General features: G+C 41.2%; 1 protein-coding gene across 5 annotated transcripts; it reads right to left on the reverse strand.

The window, feature by feature from the left end:
• Window positions 1-75: 75 nt before the first annotated feature.
• On the reverse strand, window positions 76-18,773 carry aclyb (ATP citrate lyase b). 5 transcript variants are annotated; one of them, XM_061966669.2, is made up of 29 exons: window positions 18,650-18,773; window positions 13,563-13,744; window positions 13,264-13,386; window positions 12,846-12,908; window positions 11,529-11,719; window positions 11,312-11,391; window positions 11,045-11,175; window positions 9,045-9,163; window positions 8,308-8,444; window positions 8,075-8,136; window positions 7,804-7,921; window positions 7,573-7,727; window positions 7,365-7,458; window positions 6,652-6,681; window positions 5,850-5,991; window positions 5,563-5,731; window positions 5,385-5,489; window positions 4,396-4,592; window positions 4,238-4,319; window positions 4,054-4,164; window positions 3,712-3,839; window positions 3,532-3,625; window positions 3,298-3,452; window positions 3,079-3,229; window positions 2,855-2,998; window positions 2,611-2,724; window positions 2,371-2,453; window positions 2,147-2,223; window positions 76-2,069 (listed from the first exon to the last, which is right to left on the reverse strand). In XM_061966669.2, exons 2-29 carry the CDS (start codon window positions 13,719-13,721, stop codon window positions 1,975-1,977), a joined length of 3,309 nt encoding a protein of 1,102 aa, XP_061822653.1. In that variant the 5' UTR covers window positions 13,722-13,744; window positions 18,650-18,773; the 3' UTR covers window positions 76-1,974. The 5 variants fall into 5 exon arrangements, with proteins under 5 accessions (XP_061822653.1, XP_061822654.1, XP_061822652.1 ...); XM_061966670.2 differs by having other exon boundaries at window positions 6,652-6,678; window positions 8,075-8,139; XM_061966668.2 differs by having other exon boundaries at window positions 8,075-8,139.
• Between the last annotated feature and the right edge of the window lie 1,225 nt (window positions 18,774-19,998).

Consider the following 19,998-nt stretch of genomic DNA (forward strand, 5'->3'; position numbering starts at 1 on the left):
GAGTGGGTATGCTGTGTTTTGTGTGTGATAACCAGCGTATTTTAAAATATAGGTGATGGACAACAGTACAATGACTTGAATAAAAAGTAAAACAAGGGTTTTATTGTACCACTATGACAGCGTGTTACAAAAAAAAACATTTTCACAGTTAAATAAAAGCAAACCAATTATCAGACAATGCAGGTTGTAAATTAGGAAATTACAGTATGTCTTGACATTGAGTCAAATCTTTAAAGCAAGGACACTGTCATTTGTGCAATAGTTTCATCTCCAAAATACTCTATTATTGAAACTCACTCGGCTTGTTCACCATTAACATCATTCCACATCTTGTTCTTTTTTAGAAGGTCCGTTATCGCATTTACACAGACGGAACCGAGTTTACAATACCAGGTTTAGAAGCAATACTGACAACTTTCTATTCCCGTTTTGACTTGTCTTGTCAAAATAAAGCTACTTTGGTTCTTCACAAGAGATTTATAAATGGAAAACTTGAAGGTGTTTTGAAGCCATGTTTGGATGACTTTAAGGGGAACTGCACTTTAAAAAAATACCTATAATTCACAATCCCTATGTGAGACTAGAACACATGTCTTTTTTTGTGTGTCTATTCTAAATCGCAAACAACAGATGGCTAACAATGCAAGTAAAGGGATTCATCTATTCTGCTTCTTAAGCCCTCGTGTTTGCCATGATAGGTAGTAGCTATTATTGTTGACGTAAATAGTCATTTGTCATTCATTCAAATTAAATAGCCATAAGGACACAAACATGTTACATAGAATCCACAACACTTGCAACAGAGGGGAGGAAGTGGGGGCTATGGTGGCAGGCTACATTGCGATGCGCTCTGGAAAATCAATGTGCCACCAAAATGTTCCTATAATGCTTAAAATGACCAGAATACAGTAAATAATACATGGTATTATGACTGTACCTGTTACTACATTACATATATACTTCCAGCATGTATATAAAACATTGGAGGTTTTTGATGTTTTTAGATCGAATCCGTGGGCAGCATGGTGGAAGAGGGGTTAGTGCGTCTGCCTCACTATACGAAGGTCCTGGGTTCGATCCTGCGCTCGGGATCTTTCTGTGTGGAGTTTGCATGTTCTCCCCGTGACTGCGTGGGTTCCCTCCAGGTACTCGGGCTTACTCCCACCTCCAAAGACATGCACCTGGGGATATGTTGATTGGCAACATTAAATTGGCCCTAGTGTGTGAATGTGAGTGTGAATGTTGTCTGTCTATCTGTGTTGGCCCTGCGATGAGGTGGCGACTCATCCAGGGTGTACCCCGCCTTCCGCCCGAATGCAGCTGAGATAGGCTCCAGCACCCCCCGTGACCCCGAAAGGGACAAGCGGTAGAAAATGGATGGATGGATGGATAGATCGAATCCCCATTATCTGCATTGTTAAACACCGCTTGCTAGTGTTTCTTTTTAGAATGCATAAAAAAGAGAAACATGTTTTCTTGTCTCAAATAAGGATTGTGAATGATAGGCACAATTCTGAAAAAAAAGTGCAGTTCCCCTTAAAACTGAGGTGCAATAGTTAGAAAACATACACATACGTACCACCTGAAGGCCTAAAATAGGCAAATGGCGACAAAATAAATAAGGATTAACATTAAGTACCAAATAGACAAATATTGCTTGCATGAACATATAACACCCAATTTAATGTGGTACAAACAGAGAAGTAATCCGATTTTTTTAAAGTACCAAGTCTTGTGCTCTGGCCTGAACTTCTCCAGTATTTTTTTTATATATTGTCAAAAACTAAATCTTAAAATATAGTTCCCCTTTTAATCCGTTAAAAACTAGATGTAATGTTTCTACTCAGAACTTTCAATCGAGATGTAATTCCTGCCTCTCAAGATGACCCTTCCCCACCCAAAGGCAGCTCTTTGATTAGGAGGGTAAACTTTATGCAGGTGAGATGTGAGAGCGACGTTCTCAACGCTCATCCCTTACATGGACATGTGTTCAGGAAGCACATAGGAGATGTCATCCCAGGGATGACGGTACAAACCCTGCTTGAGCCTCTTCTGGTCCAGGTAGTGGCCTGAAGTGTTACACATAAAAGGTGAGATATTAAGAGGTGAGACATGTTACGACAACACTACTCTGGGCGTGACTCACCAATAAAGCCCATACTGCGGCCCAAGACAAAGATTCCATTTAGAGCGCCGATCTCTACAAATTCGTCTGCCTCGTCACTGGAAGCAATGTAAGAGTCACATGACAAACAATGCCAAACAGTGTGGAGACAATTTCCCTAGTTGGTGCACAACCATTGTCTACCGCAAACATGCTCATTAGTGCTTTACATTCTCCATCTTCATGAAATACTGAAGGCAATTTACCGTGTGAAGCCACCACACGTCCTAAGTAGGTCCACAAAGGCAACACCAATTAAACCGTCAACGTTGAGGATGAGGTTCGGTTTCTAGGATGAAAAAAATGCAATTTTACAAAGTCTGAAGCAGTAGAGCACATATTCACCTACACTGAATTGGTTTTGGCATGTTTAATGTATCAAATGTGGGCCACTGCATCCTTCAGGTTTTTTGTGTGTGGCTCTTGCTGGTAGAAACTGATGATACCTTGGAGGTGGTGATCTTCTCCACATCTAAGGCATAGTCGAGCAGATGAGTAGAAGGAAAATGCTGCTTCACAAAGTCCTTGAGTATTTGCACCCGCATGTCCGGATTGTTGATCTACAATCGGAAACCACATTTCTAGATTTTCTTATGACGAGTCATTTAATTCAAGACTAAAGATTATTTGTCAATTTTTCCATAAACAGTTAATGATTGTGTAACTTGATGTAGCCAAAGAGTAGCTTACTGATTTGATGCGGTGTCCGATGCCCATTATGAGCTTGCCGTCCTTCTTCATCTTATTGACAAACTCCATAGGCAGCATGCCACTATCGAATGATTTGCTGAACTGTTTCGCAGCGGCGTCGAGCGCACCGCCAAAACGGTCTCCCTAGAACATGGAAGAATAAAACTTGTTAGTGGAAAAAAAAATGCCAGTGGCTTCATCAGGCATGCATGATGGGCACTGACGATGGTGAGCAGGCCAGACGTGAGGCTAGAGATGAGGTCCTTCCCGGCTCGTGCACAGACAATGGTGTTGTGTGCCCCAGAGACAGCGGGCCCATGGTCAGCCGTCACCATCAGGCACATCTCAATGAACTGGCAGGCGTAGCGAGGCAACCTAGACGCAGCATAACACCTCAGATATGATCCTCTTTAAAGAGCAGAAACTACAGTAGGCCAACAAACCTGCGTTGGAACCAGAGCAGTCCCAGAACTCCTCCCAAACCCATCTCCTCTTTGAAGACCTCAGTGATGGGCATGCCGGCATAGATGAGCTCCTGGCCTCGCTCGTCACAGATGCTGGTCATGAAGGAGGCTGGTTTACGGATCAGGCCTAATTCCTGGAGAAAACAGGCAGGCAGAATCAATGTTCCCAATCCATATTGCCAGCCTTTCTGAAGTGTTTTGATTAGTTCTTACCCTGGCCCAAGAGTAATCCATTGGTACAGTTGGGGGTGGCACCTCCAGGGCCGGAACAATGGCCCCACTGGCCACTAGTTCATCATAAACAGTCCTGTTTTAAAGGGACAATAACAGATATATCACTTAAACTCCCTACTGACAAGCTCTAGGCAAGAATCATCCAGATGAAATTCTCACCTGATGACATTACCCAGCTCGTCAAAGCTCTTAGGTACATAAGCTCCTGCATCACTCAAGGCCTGGTTTTTGGCCACAGCAGTTTCGGACGCTTGGTTGGCACACGCCCCGGCATGGCCAAACTGAACCTGAAGTGGGCACAGAAAGGTAGGTCCAGCTTAAAAACTCCACAGCAAGGATTTTATGCAATTTTATCCAAGAGAAGACTGAAGGCAGCAAAGTAGTAGAAGTCTGTGGAATGTAATGCAGCAGTGTCCAGAGCAAAGGCGTGGTAAACATGCTTGTTTTTCTTATTTCTATACGTGCTGCATAAAGTTGTGTTTATAATTGTCACCAACAGACCTCTGATGCAAACATGGTGGCGCATGTTCCAATACACCAGCACACCACGGGTTTGGTGATCCTGCCCTCTTTGATACCTTGGCAGATCTTGTACTCCTCCGTGCCACCAATCTGAATGAAAATGTCAACTTTGTTTTATCATCATGCAACTGATACAAGAGTAGCATGATGAAGTGCCTCGCACCTCTCCAAGCACCACAATCATCTTAACCCCCGCAGTGTCCTGGTAACGAAGGACGTGGTCCATAAATGTGGAGCCGGGGTATCTAGACAAGATAGGACAGCTATGAAGACTTTGTCAGGAGGATGGCATTTGCCTTCGGAGCCCAATGGCGAACGCACCTGTCTCCTCCGATGGCCACGCCTTCGTAGGCACCGTCAGTAGTGCGAGAGATGATGTTGTTCAGCTCATTAGACATCCCTCCTGAACGCGACACGTACGCCACGCTGCCTGGACGATAGAGCTTGGAGGCGAGAATATTGTCTAGCATGCCACCGGTGTTGCCGATCTTGAAACAGCCCGGCTTGATGCCGCCAACCTGGGGAAAAGACAAAAAGTCAAATCTTGAGTAGGGCTGTATACCGAGTACAGGTATTTTGTGGCACGTAACTAATGGGGTCCATCCCGGAGAAACGTTAAGATTCTGGACAAATGTACTGCTATAAATGTTTTTATTTTATTCAGTTGATCGTTGTAATTATGACACACGCGCTGACACATTCACTTCAGGTGCCGCTGCTACGCATAAAAAGTTGCTCTGAATCAAGAGGGCATCCACCGACAGGTCCCTAATCGCCGTCTGACGTCACTCCATCGCACCACGATTGCGTGGCATCAAAACACACTTTGTAAATGCACACCCACCTAACATGCTAATTGACTGTATTGATGTATATTATATATATCTTATATATCACGTACAAGCTAGAAATCATATTTGTGTGGCATTCATGTGTAGTGTGCTATGCCATACAAAATTGTTCTTTCAAGCTGAGTGTAATTGTATTGAATAGAAAGTGATGGATCTGTGTGGTCTTTACAAGATGATGCCATAACAACTGCATTGCAACGTGCACTGCACACATAGTCGACTAATTTAAGACTTAAAAAGCACATGTTGATAAAACACATCCCTGTTTTGAATTGTTACACGATGTTAGTGGTGTACAAACTTATGCTAACGAAAATGGTAATAAAATTGTTCACACAAACTACATATAATACCGATAATAGTACAGATGAATACTTGTATCGATATTGGTGTCGATAAAATACTAACGATAAACATCCCTGAGATAAATCCTTTTTTTTATTAACTAATGGTGATTACCGTAGCTGGGCCAATGATTGTGACGCCCTTTTCATCTGCCTTCTTGATAATTTTCCTGGTCTGAGCTTCAGGGATGCCCTCTGCAATGATGGCGATGGTGTGAATCTGGAAGCAGAGGTTTTCCATTGTTGGACAACATCTCTGATGTAAACACAAGCCCAGCAGAAAATGATTCAACCTGCGGGTACTGCATGGTCTCCATGGTGCTGTCGAACGCAGAGCGCAGCGACGCAAAACTGATCAGCACATCCACCTCAGGATGCTTCTTCATGGCGTCGGCCATGTTCTTGTATACCGGCAACAGGATCTCTTTGTGGCCCCAGTAGAATTTCTGCTTGTGATCCCCACTAAAATAAAACAATATAAAAGTTTTACCTATGCTTGCAAGCAAGGACACAAGTGTATGTTGTAGACTAGTAATAATGTGCAATTGCAAAGTGGTTTATTTAATTTTGAGTAACCTACGTGAATGGGTAAACCATGGCAGCTACTGAAGGTTCATCTCGGGAGCAAACGTAGTCAAAGTCCAACATTCCTTGTACGGCTCGCGTCTGCATGCCCCAGACGACTGCCTTGGTGTGCTTGCTGAAGAGCGTTGTGGCTTTGGCTGTGAGTGCAGAGGAGGGTTTTATTTGGTCAGTTATTGAGGAAGGCAATAGGATGATGGCAGCGCAGAAAGCAGGGAGGCTGGTTAGGCGCCACAACACACACGGTCAGAGCACAGAGATAACGTCGCTCTGCAGAGAATTTTAGTCACAGGAGGCAGAGAAAATAATCACAGGAGTAATAACAATATACCGTAGAGCTGAGAAAACTCCATCTTATTAAGTCATACACAGTAGTACTCTAAGTTGTAGGTTGCATTATTTTGTTCCACCCCTTTACATCACACTGTTAGAAATTAATATGATGAATCACCGTGTTAGTTTGGAAGAGAAACGCATTGTTTAATTTCCATTTTCATTCCAGATTTCAAAGCTAAATTCAGTATGCTTATGTTGATAACTTGATACTCCACCATTGTAAACCCGACAGTCAGATGTGCCAATATCCTAACAGGCCCATAGACCTCAGAATCTATAAGTCAACAACTGCAAAAGAAACCAGTCAACTTGGAATTTACGAGGCAGCACTCTTGTCAGGACAGAAAACCACAATAACGAGAAGACAAGGTCACAGAAGAGATGAAAAAAGCAAGGCAGGGGGAAAGTAGACAAGAAGTTTGTGATGAAAGCAGAATGTTCAGGATCTTCACACCCTTCCATACCTCTGTTGCAACCTGAAGAGGCCTGCACTTCTTAGAGCCCACAGGACCAAACAACACAACAAACAAGTACAAAACAAGAGAGAAGAATGAATGTGTCTTCCTGCCATTAGTTAAAGACTTATTTTGACAACTGTACATTAGCTATGAGAGCAATAGGCATTGCAGATGAGAGCATGCAAAGCTCAGCATTGCTGCACTGCTCTGAAAAGCAATTTAAAAGCTATACTTTAGGCACAATGTAATCTGTATTTGTTGATGAGACTGCAGTTAATGCTATGTAATAAAGGACAGTTAACAACACCTAGTAGAGCCAGAAGATAATCAAATCGAATTCAAATGCTGTACACTGCGGCAATAGTGGTACTGCAAATGCAGATGTACACAAATATTTCGAGTAAGGTAAGCTGGGTCAAGTAAGTGTGCAGAGCAGCGCAGTGAGGGGAGGGGAGGGCACACCCAGAACTTACCTTTCCAATCACCTGTGACCACATTCTTCAGAGGCCACAGTAGTGAATGAAGAGGGTCTTAGAGAAACAAGCACGAAGAAGAGGCGGGGTGAGAGAGTGGAGTGGATTGTGCAGCAACAGAAAAAAGAGGAAGAAACTAAATGCATCATGGGGTTCAAGAGCATATGTGAGGAAGGAAGACGGGAAGCAGAAATGTGAGAGTGAAATGTGGCGTCTAACAGAAAGCAAAGGACATTTTAGTGTTACCTGCTGAAAGACCTGCTTTGCACTTTTTGGCGGAAGTGATATCGTTGGACGGCCTGGCTTCAGAGAAAGAGGCGGTCCTTGTGGTAGCCGGAGTCTAGAAGACGAAAGTCAAGACGCGTGTTGGTGCTTTAAAATAACCTTGCGTGACCCAAATGACCTTATGACACCTCTACTTGCCAACCATAGAGTGTTGCAGCATTAAAAATACCATGACATTGTTGCTTGAATTCAGGAGGAAGTTGGCAGTATGTGCGTCCACTGGCGGCTGGTTAGGGATGGGCTTGTGTCCCAGAGCCATACCAACAATGGCGGTCATATGGGTTTCTGTTCCAAACACATGAATAGGAATACCAGTGGTCTTCCCTGCAAAAAAAATACTGATTAAAACTTCTTAATTAAACATGCTTTAAAGCCTCTGCCTCTTTCCTTAACCACTCACCCACTTCCCCCATCACCCTGAGGCCTTCCTGGTAGTTTGGCCCGCCACGTCGAACAAAGATGGTGACCTCGTGCTCCTTTAGAGGACCTTGGTAGTCTTTGATGGCCCTGACAATGCCCTGAGGACGAAGACACAGGTCAGCTACGAGTGGAGGAAAGTGTGAGTCTCCATGAGTGCTTCTCTCAGTAAAGCCAAACTGAGCATTTCTTCTCTGTAAAGGTAGAATTGTGTTCCTAATGCTGTGGCCAGTTTGTATTATCCTTCTATTCACCTTGAATGTGGCTGCAACATTTGTAAAGTTGGCAATGCTTCCTCCAATGATCAGCACCTTTCCTGCTGGGCACAAGAGTGAAGACAGAAATTTGACTCTTGAGTCACATTCACAAACATGGATTCTATTGCTGGTAACACACACAGCATGAGCAGGGAGCTTGTGGCACCTTTCCCTTCACTTCTAACAACTTGAGTCTCTTTTAAACATAGCGCAGAGTTCCCCGCACCCACCTTCTGGGTGTTTTTCACGAGTCATCAGAGACAGGATAGTTTTGGCGTAGTCATATGTCTGCTGCTCGCTGGGCGCACCGGAGTACTCGCCATAGTTTGCTAGCTCATCCACGCCGCCCAGATCACAGATGGTATCGCTACACATGAAAAGATACGATGTCAAGAGTGAAATGTATGGCACAGTGATATATTTATTTATTTATTATTACTTTATTGCAATTGTTTCACAATACCATTGCCTCTTTTTTTTTTAAAGAAATAAACAATAATTACAGCAAATGTCATATATTAAACAAAAATAAGTAAAAAGAATAAATAGATTAAAATATATTTTTTATTTTATTACATTTTATTAATACATACATATATATATATATATATATTATACATATATATATACACATACACACACACACACACACACACACACACACACACACACACACACACACACACACACACACACACACACACATATATATATATGTTAAAAACACTCCCATCTCTACATACTCTTATGCATACATATACAGACAATCATAATTACAGCATAGTTTTACATAAAAAATATAATAATTATATTACAAAAATGTACTGGATACAACTTATGCACTAATACTAAATGTAATTTTTTCCATTTCTATCATCTGTGTCAGGGCTGTTATCCAGGTTTTTGTATTAGGTGCTGCAGTGGCACGGAGATTACTTAAAAGACTTGACAAGCAAACAAAAAATACCTGTATACTACTGAGGCGCCTCCCCCAGCCACCATTGTCCAGATCCTGCCACGAGGGTTCAATAACGTCAGCTTCAGACTGGCTCCACTCTTTGCATCCAGATCAGCTATGTAGGCTTCCTACAAGGAGACAGATCATGTGTGACTTGTACAGTACCTCACAAAGTGAATATACTCCTCACATTTCGGCAACCATTTTTTTGTTGTACATCTTAACGGACAATACGCTATAAAGCAAACTTGTTTACATACTTAAGAGTAGTCAGAGTAGATACAGTATACAGTATTTTACAATGTACTGCTTTTATATTTCCTGTATGTTATATTATTACTTTGAACTGTTTTATATTTTAATTTTTTATCCTGTAAAGCATCTTTGAGTACTCTGAAAAGCGCTATACCAAATAAAATGTATTATTATTATTATTACTAGTATAGCTTGTGTAGCAGTATACATTCGCTGTCCACTGAAAATGTGTCAACACATCCATTGGCCTAAAAAGCTGGTACCGCAAGAGATATAATAAAATGGTTGCTGAAATGTGGAGTGTACTCACTGTATGGATGATCATGTGCATTGTATTGGACAGTAACAATGTCAAGCCAAAACCGACATCACTCCCACCTACAGTTAAATAACCTATATGAACAATTCCAGTCTGGTTTCCGCCCCCTGCACAGCACTGAAACAGTACTTGTAAAAATCAATAACGATCTCCTCCTGGCAGCTGATTCTGGTCTTCTCACTATCCTCATCCTTTTAGATCACACTGCAGCCTTTGATACCACTTCACACCCTGTCCTCCTCCATAGATAGCACAGTATTGGCATCACAAACACACCCCTTCACTGGTTTAAATCATATCTCTCCCACCGCACTCAGTTTGTTCAAGTCCGTTCATTTAAATCCCTTCTGTCTCCCGTTTCCTCTGGTGTGCCCCAGGGCTCTGTTCTCGGTTCCCTGCTTTTTATCATCTACATTCTTCCGCTTGGCAATGTTTTCCGTAAAGTTAAAATACATTTTCACTGTTATGCGGATGACACTCAGCTCTACGTCTCAACCAAACCAACTGTTTCTCTTGCTCCTTCCTCCCTTACATACTGTCTCAGTGAACTCAAACTGTGGTTCTCCTCCAATTTCCTCTAACTCAATAGTAATAAAACCGAAATCTTACTTGTAGGTACACAATACATTCTAGCTAAAACCAACAGCTTGTCCATTACTCTTGGAAATTCCTCTGTCTCACCCTCCCCCTAAGTTAAGAGTCTGGGTGTCATCCTCAACAGCACACTCTCTTTTCAAGCTCACTTAAACAACATTACCCGGTCTGCTTACTTTCATCTACGCAACATTAATCGACTTCCCCCATCCCTAAACCCACATACTGCTGCCATACTAGTCCATAGCCTTGTCACCTCTCGCCTGGACTACTGCAACTCACACCTGTTTGGTCTCCCTCACAAGTCACTTCACAAACTTCAGCTTCTCCAGAACTATGCAGCCGGATAATCACCAGAACCCCTTCAATCCAGCACATCACCCCTGTTCTGCAAGAACTCAATTGGCTACCCATCAAACACTATCAAATTTAAAATAATTATCCTCACTTTCAAAGCTATCCATAGCCTTTCTCCGTCATATCTCTCTGACCTGCTCCATGTCGCCACACCCTCACCTTCCCTAAGATCCTCTTCATCCATCCATCTCACTGTCCACCATGGGTGCCCGAGCTTTCAGTCGCTCAGCTCAGATCATCTTTAGAAACTCATTACCACCAGACCTTGGTAACATAGACTCAATATCCCTCTTTAAATCAAGACTCAAAACACACCAATTCCTGACTGCTTATTCACTGTAAATCTTATCGATCTTTGTTGTTGTTTTTTTCCAATTGATTTTATCGTTTTGATTTTGTACGGTGTCCTTGAGTGCCCAGAAAGGCGCCTTATAAGTAAAATGTATTATTATTATTATTATGAAAAAACTGCTCATATTCTCACCTCTGGATAAGCTTCTCTACCAAAAGGTGGCGGAAACTCCACATCCCCCCATTTCGCCTTGCAGATGTAATCGGCCGTGGCATCAATCTTAGCTGCCATGTCCAGGATGTAAACGCCATCCTGGGTAACAACTGGAAGGTAATTCAGTTAACTCACAAGATCTTCAAATATGCAGCCAGCTTTAAGTACTTAATTCATTTAGATGAATGAACGCTCAGTGTTTTCCACTTAAAGTATTTAATTAGCTGAGCTGTAATGGAATATTACCTAAAGGATTGATCTCCAGGTAGGTGAAACAGAGGTCCTCATAGAGGTTGAAGAGACCCACTATAAAGCTGGCCAGGATTCTAAAAAGGAGAAAGACATATATAAAATTAAAAGCAGAAAAGTTCAGAATGTTCCAATTGAAAATGGGCCCATGTGGGTCATTGTAAGAGCTGCACAGATGGGGTATTTTATTGTGGCGGGGGGTTGCACCACCTACCCTTTCCTTTCAATAGGAACATGTGTGAGCAGCTGCCGTGTCACTTGATCCTCACTGAGCTTGTCATCAATGGCAACCATCAGCCGCTGGGCTTTGGCATCCACGTCCCCTACCTCCACGCCCCCCTCGTGGTGGAAGAGCACGTGGTCGCCCTCACGTGTGGCGTAAATGCACACGTAAAACTCCTCCTCCTGGTGGATAAAGAAACAAAAGGGGGACACAACAGCGATTTAGCGCACAAGCACAGCAACAATCGTGCTGTTCCAATCAATACAGTACATTCCAATCAACCTTCAATACAGTACACCTAAAAGTTTGAAAAGTGACCAAAATATGTGAAAAAAAATAATTTTTTGTGAAGAAGAGCGCCAGTGAAGAAATGTAATGATAACCATCCAACTGGAAAGTTTATTTATTGTGATATAGCTGCTTTGTTGCCACAAAGGCAGTACATACACACTGTCCTGGCTGCTCATAACATAATACGTTCATAGAGCGCTTATCCCAGTACCCCTCAAAGTATACAATTGATTGTTTTCAGGATGTAACGATTACCGTTCTAATCATAAACCAGGATTGAAATGTCAATTATAGTAAAACCGTTATTGATTAGCTCACTTTGAAAAATTCACAGTGACACAGCACATTTCCTAGAGAAGCAGCTAGCATGCTAATTGCTAGCTAGCTTAAATGCTTACATGAAAATAAGACACATTAACATATTTCCCCTTTAACATGTAACACTCTAAAATCTTTATAAATTAAAACAGAAGAATATGATGATATTTAAAAAGTCAAACAACAATAGAACAATGCCATCCATCCATTTTCTACCGCTTGTCCCTTTTTGGGGTCGCGGGAGGTCGCTGGACCCTATCTTTAATTCTACCAAGGAAAGTATATTGTGTGTTGCTTATTTAATGTATTGAATAAAACTTGGTTAAAAGATTTCAGTGTATGTATATAAGTATTTTTTCAGCACATTTAACATTACTGTGATAATTTTAGTCACAATCACCATGTGACATTTTCATGTCATTATATCCGTAGATTGTTTTAAATTTTACTATACAACTTTTTGTAACACGTACACACTTACATTAAAAAGTGTGATGTGCAACTCTGACTACTTCTTTTGGTCACATGTTTTTTTAGTAAAAATAGTTTTACTATACAATGTTCAGCTACATTTTACACTTTATACCAGTCGAGCATGTTAAAATGCTACAGGTGCAGGAGAACTTAATCAAAATGTAACCAAATAAAACCAAAACAGACGGACGACTTTAGAGGTTCCACTGTGTGTGAAGAAAGTACCTGCTTGTGCGCAACAAATGGCTCGATGAGGAAGTTCTTCAGCACACCCTTTGCCCTGCCCACCTATTGAAAACACACACTTCATATCACACGCCATCATGTTTATTTAACAAAACACAATGTCACACCCTCCCAAAGGCACGTCAGCCCATGTCAAGGACAGCGAAGCCTTGCTTTAAACTCCAATGTGGTGTAGCATGTTCGCATGTATAGTGGACCAAAATAGACCAACCATCCTCCACTCACATTACATAACTTGTGACCTGGTAGCAAAGGTAGATGCAAACTCATGCCTTGGGGGAAATACAAGTCATCCACTTACTGGCACTAAAGGGACAAAAGGCTGCAGCTAACATTATTGTCTATATGTCTATTTGTACCCTTAATGGAAAAGAGGGAAAAGCTGCAGGACACTCACGGTGGTCTCGCTCATGAGGCGACTTTTGAGCCACTCCTGAACGCCCGGCAGGTCCAAGTCGATGCCCACCAGTCCCAGTTTCCCGCGTCGCTTGATGAGCTGATCTGGTTTCACCACCAGTTTCTGCGGGAGAAAGGCCAGTTTGAAGTTTGCAAACATGAAGACAAGCTTGCGTCCTAGCTTGATTTGATAAAATCTATGACAAGAACCTGAGAGGCCTTAAGATGCACAGTTTATTTCAAATGTCCTTGCATGATCATCTCATGAGATGTAGTCACATTAAAGTGGCTTTGTCATACTTCCGTGAGAAGCCAAGGATGCTCTTGCGTGAGGCGAGCCCAGTCGGTCTCAGCTGTGGCGCGGGCATAGCGGAATCGGTTCTGCACTGCCGCAGAGGTGCAGATATACTTGGACAGGAACTCCTTCCCGGTGTGCTCCGAGATGGCTTTTGCCGACATGGCAACACTGGATCGCACAAAACCTTTTGGGAGAAGCAAGTAGCAGGTGGTCATTGAACTGATAAGGTAATAAAGCCCGAAAACTGTCTAGGGCAGGGATGTCAAACATGCGGCCCGTGGGATGAGTTTGCAAAGTTTAAAATTGAGCTGCATTTTTAAATTAAAGAAACTGCTGGTGTCCACTGGGTGTTGCAAAAGCAACTATGTTAGACAAGCAAATAGTTTATACCAACTATACCAAGCGGGGCTGCGACTCCTCCCCCTCAACCCAACATGAAACAAACAGGAGTAAAATAATTGGTTACCCCACTCAGAATGCTGCATGAGACACTGCACATTGATATAGTTCTGTAAAATATATTGTCTTCTGGACAAATTTAAAGAAAGTGAACAGACTAAAGAGGTAGTTGATACATAGAAGCGTTTTTATGCTTTATTTTGTTTAATCTTAGATAGGCTGTGACTTTGATTGATTGGTTGATTGAGACTTTTATTAGTAGATTGCACAGTACAGTATATATTCCGTAGAATTGACCACTAAAAGGTAACACCCGAATAAGTTTTTCAACTTGTTTAAGTCGGGGTCCACGTTAATCAATTCATGGTTAACTTAAGTTTAATTGCTTTATACACTGAGATGAAGTCTCAGTTCATTGTGTTCTTTGTGGTGTTTTTGAAACCGCACCATTTACTTCCTCAGAATTTCCAACTAACTTGAAGTGTTTTGCCAAGAGGATTATTTGTGATATGTAGTTTGTTTTTAATGTGCTTGTTCTATTTTGGTCCAGAGTAAAACAAAGAAAACAATCTGAAGTTGTCGTAGTTGTATTTTTAAGTTGTAATGCCATGATTTTCCCTATCCGGCCCACGTGGGAATAGACTTTCCTCCATGCGGCCCCTGAGCTAAAATGAGTTAGACGCCCCTGGTCTCAGACATTTGAATGCGCAGGCAAGGGTACCGAATGAAGAGCCAGGTGAATGTGGTAATATAATACAAATTAATGGACTATATGCAAGGGGCGTGAAACTTGTTTTTATTGAGGGCCACATTGCAGGTATGGCTGCCCTCAGTGGGCCGCTTGTAACTGAATAATAATTGCATATAAATTAACTGTTAAAGGGGTCACCTTATTAAAATATGACATAATTACCTCTGGATGTTATTATTATATTTGTGTTGCATACACTGTAAGAAATTTATAAAAAGCATTTGCAGTAAAAACTTCCGCCATAACTTTACCGTAAAAAATATATATATATTTTTTTTACAACACTGTTTCATATGGTATAATTTTGGTGACTGAGCTGCCTATATAAGTGAAGTAGGTATTTAAGTATTTATTCAATTGTACTATACATTTTGTGGAATGTATGATAGTAAATTTGTTGCATTATTAGATAATATTTAAGTTTAAAAGATATGCGATTGCATGAGGTACATGCATTTTTTTGTGTCAAATCGCAAAGAATTTAGCAAGAAAAGATTACCGGTAGGTACTCTATTGACGAACATTCTTTCCAGGCTTTTGTTGGCCACATACAATGATGCGGCTGCAAAAAATACCTGTCCTATATACTCATGAATGTCTTTAAAATCAGCAGCGGCAAAATATGTAACCATGAAGGATTAAACAAGTTGGGCCATGTAACCACAAACTAGTAACAACCAACTAAAGACTTATTACATGAAGCAGCCGTGTTTCTCCACTGAGGTTTTTCTGCTTTCTCTGTACAAATGAAATATTACAAAATGGATCGGGTACACTGCAGACACGCTTACACACTATTTACCGTCGATATATAAATTATGATGACCACGCGGGATTTGACACATTAAACCTGCAAAGACAGATTTACAAGAGGCGAGCTATCTTAAAAGTCGCTATCATCCAAACAGATGATACGATTTGCATGCATCTCTATCTACTACCTAAACAGATGCAACAGTTCGGGTGGAACCTACTACTACAAGTGTCGCTAATAGGCCTGACAATCCACTTTTCAGCGTGGCCCCATGCCGTCAGACCTGCTCTGCCTCTGGCCTGGTTCCTTGAGTGCAAAGGAGCTCTTAAGGCGAAAATGCAACAAGCTGACTGCTGTGGAAACTAGTATGTGCAACTGTCCCGACTGGTCTAGGATGTAACTTTTCTACTTTTATAAACAAACAAAGAGATTAGGCCATCTTGATGACACTAATCTAAACAAAATATTTGACTCTTGATAAGATGTGTGCATTCGGTGGTTTCATGTTTGCAGCTCCTATGAAATAAATCATCTTGCAAGCATATTATCAGTAGCATATTATGACTGGGCTTTAAGACAGCTGTCCCACAATGTAGCTAGGCATTGTTTGGAGCTATTAAGCCATAAAATGTGTATCGCTCTGGAGACTGTAGATGAGTACCAGGCGGGATTAGAGTGGTTTACATCTGTACGTGACTGGCTGTATCGTGTGTCATGGCAAACGCTGCTGGCAAAAAGGAAACCTTAAAATATTTGCAAATTACCCTCGCCTGTCCGTCCATCTGTCTTCTGTGCAATGTGTAATTTGTTGGTGATTGGGGAACATTTCAGAGTCTGTTCAAGCACAACCTGTGGACATGGGCCAAATCCTCACCTAAAAACCCAAATGTGCATTTTACAGCATTGTTTCCTGGAAGGTTTTTGTGCATCCTGTCACGAATAGCATGAGTGCTGGATTGTATGTCAGTTGGATGCACCCTTTCACCCTTACGCATGCACCTCCTGGTACCCCAGCACCTCCAAAATCCTCAAATCTAGACTCCAAACATCCCAGAACAAGCTAGTCAGGTTACTTCTAGACCTCCATCCCAGATCACACCTCACTCCTACCCACTTCTCCAAAGTGGGCTGGTTCAGGGTGGAGGACAGAGTAAAACAACTTGCACTGAGCCTAGTCTATAAAATTTGCTACACCTCCCTGATACCGAAGTACATGTCAAACTACTTCCATAACGTAAATGACCGCCATAACCACAACACCAGGGGGAGCTCCACAAACCATGTTATACCCATATTCCGATCTAACAAAGGTCTTAACTCTTTCTACTTCTATGCCACGTCAGTATGGAATGCACTCCCAACAGGTGTAAAAGAAAGTGCATCTCTATCCTCCTTCAAAACCGCAATAAAAGTACACCTCCAGGCAACTACAACCCTAGACTAACACCCTCCCTCCACCACATCCCACCTCCCCGGATTGTAATTAATCTAATGTAAATAATCAAATGTATATACTTGTTCTTATACTTTCTGAGCTCACTATATTCACTGCTCGCTGTACATATCCTACGAAGTCAGACCTACACTGTTTCAATGTCCATTTCTCAGATGATATAATTGTCGATGACTGAAGTGATAACCCCCCCGCCCCAACCCCCTCCACTCCCACCCCCCGGATTGTAAATAATTCAATGTATATACTCTGTGATGATTAACTTGTGTGATGACTGTATTATGCTGATAGTATATATATATATATATATATATATATATATATATATAGTATATATTTATACCATGAATTGATTAACGTGGACCCCGACTTAAACAAGTTGAAAAACGTATTCAGGTGTTACCGATTACGATTACGTCAACCCTAAACTAACACCCTCCCCGGATTGTTAATAATCAAATGTAAATAATCAAATGTAGATACTTTTTCTTATGCTTTCTGATCTCTCTCTCTATGTCCACTACTTGCTGTACATATTACATACATACATACATACACCTACTCAGTGGACTAGTGGTTAGAGTGTCCGCCCTGAGATCGGTAGGTTGTGAGTTCAAACCCCGGCCGAGTCATACCAAAGACTATAAAAATGGGACCCATTACCTCCCTGCTTGGCACTCAGCATCAAGGGTTGGAATTGGGGGTTAAATCACCAAAAATTATTCCCGGGTGCGGCCACCGCTGCTGCCCACTGCTCCCCTCACCTCCCAGGGGATGAACAAGGGGATGGGTCAAATGCAGAGGACACATTTCACCACACCAATCATTGGTACTTTAATTTAACATATCCTATCAAGTCAGACCTACACTGTTTCAATGTCCATTTCTCTGTTCTCAATTGTTGATGACTAAAGAGATGATAACAACCAAACCTAAACCCTCCACATCCCACACCCTGGATTGTAAATAATTCAATGTATATACCCTGATGATTATCTTGTGTGATGACTGTATTATGATGATAGTATATATATCTATATCATGAATCAATTTAGGTGGACCCCAACTTAAACAAGTTGAAAAACTTATTCGGGTGTTACCATTTAGTGGTCAATTGTACGGAATATGTACTTCACTGTGCAATCTACTAATACAAGTCTCAATCAATCAATCAATCCATTTAGTGGTCAATTGGACGGAATATGTACTGTACTGTGAAATCTACTAATAAAAGTCTCAATATCACTGATTGGGCTTTTTGGAAGAGGATCATACAGGTTTGCTTGCAGAAATTGATGACATTGATGACTTTGTGAGACTGTTTAAGCCAAAAGGTGCAAGTCAATTGAACTACCACACCCCCTATGCAGACTATTAGACCAAGAACGTTTGACCAATGACCATGTAGACAAATAAGGAAGTACTTCCTGTTGAGAGGGGGGGATGCAGTGGACTATCGCATTAGTTTATATTACCAACACCTCACCTCAAATTAGCACGTTCTACGAAAATGAGAAAAACAGTTACATAAAAAGAACATCAATAGTGACACTATATGACATTAAATGCAACATTAGCTTTATGAGCATCACTCACGCACACATCCGCTAACCTCGAGAGCTGTCACGAGAGCTAACAAGCCAAACCTAGCTAGTAGCGTCAAGCAAAGTCGCTTGATAAATGTGCAGAAAATTGAAAAAAAAAAAAAAAAAGGTTAGCCACAAACACTTGCCTCTCCAACAGCAAGTCAAGAGAACGCCTCCCCGGTGGGAAAACACCACGACGACAAAGCGACTTTTTCCCCAAGCGGAGTGCGCTCCTTGCCAGCAGACACGGTCGTCGCACCATAATCTGGCGAGTTGGTTAGGCGTCAACGCGGGCTCCCGATTGGTTCGCATCTTGTCACGTGCTCGGGCTCGGCCACACCCACTGAATGTGTCATCCGCGGTGGTGAAAGAAATTAAAGGATGAAGGCAAGGAAATGCAACTTTTAAGTCAAGCGTGCTGGACATTTTTGTCTGCTGAGGTAGCCTTTCAGAGTAAGCGCTTGAAGTTACAAAATTGTTCCCTAACTAATTGTATGTCATCATGATACAGATATGATCTGTATCATGAATCAATTTAAGTGGACCCCGACTTAAACAAGTTGAAAAACGTATTCGGGTGTTACCATTTAGTGGTCAATTGTACGGAATATGTACTGCAATGTGCAATCTATTAATACAAGTTTCAATCAATCAATCAATCAATCAATCAATGCAAGGTTATGTCAAATTTTAAAGCCTTCACCAAATTGTAGTCATGAATTAAGCAATAATGTCATAAATAGTAAACAGCAATTTACTGTTTTTAAGAACCTACTGAAGAATCATATTTTTGTTTCTATATATTTTATATGACAGGAGCATTTTGCTGTTTTGAGGACCTTATTTTGCTGTATATGTCAATCAAAACAACAAAGTGCCCCTTTTTTTAATATAAATAGGATCTTTGATTAGCATTTTTGGTAGTAGGTGAGGTCAACGCCAATGAAAGATAGTCTCTGCTGTTTTTGAGGACCAACTAATCAAAGATCTTCAAGTTAACAGTCGCTATTTGCTGTTTTTAAGGACCAACTAAGCAAAGATCATCTATATGACATGAATATTTTGCTGTCTTAAAGGACCTTATTTTGAAATATGCCAATCAAAACAGCACAGTGCTCCTTTTAAGCAAAGGATGTTTGTTTAGCATTTTTTTTTCAATGTATCTTTGAAAACAAAAAAGTGTATTTCCTTTTAGTAGATCTTTGAAGAGCGTTTTCTGCAGTTGGTCAACGCTGAAGAAAGAGTCTCTATATGACAAGAGCTCTTTACTGTTTTTGAAGACCAACTAGTCAAATATTTTCTATGAAAACCTTATCTATGCTGTTTTAAGGGCCAACGAGTCAAATATCTTCTATATAACAAGGGTATTTTATTTGTACTTCAATAATACTGGTTAAACATCTTAAATGTCAGAAATGCTCTGCTATTAAGGATCTACTGCAAAAACAAGTTGAGAAAGTATTTTCTCTTAAAAAAAATGGCTACATAACATTGT

Source organism: Nerophis lumbriciformis, linkage group LG11, assembly GCF_033978685.3.
Source record: "Nerophis lumbriciformis linkage group LG11, RoL_Nlum_v2.1, whole genome shotgun sequence".
NCBI classification, from domain to species: Eukaryota; Metazoa; Chordata; class Actinopteri; order Syngnathiformes; family Syngnathidae; genus Nerophis; species Nerophis lumbriciformis.

Bases quoted from the DNA above. Each gene is read 5' to 3' on its own strand.
- aclyb (XM_061966668.2), bottom strand. From the start codon at position 13,721: ATGTCGGCAAAAGCCATCTCGGAGCACACCGGGAAGGAGTTCCTGTCC. The intron at 5,732-5,849 runs GTAGGTTACTCA...GTTTTATTTTAG, and splicing joins GCCATGGTTTACCCATTCAC to TGGGGATCACAAGCAGAAAT. The intron at 2,725-2,854 runs GTAAGCTACTCT...TTCCGATTGTAG, and splicing joins TCGGACACCGCATCAAATCA to ATCAACAATCCGGACATGCG.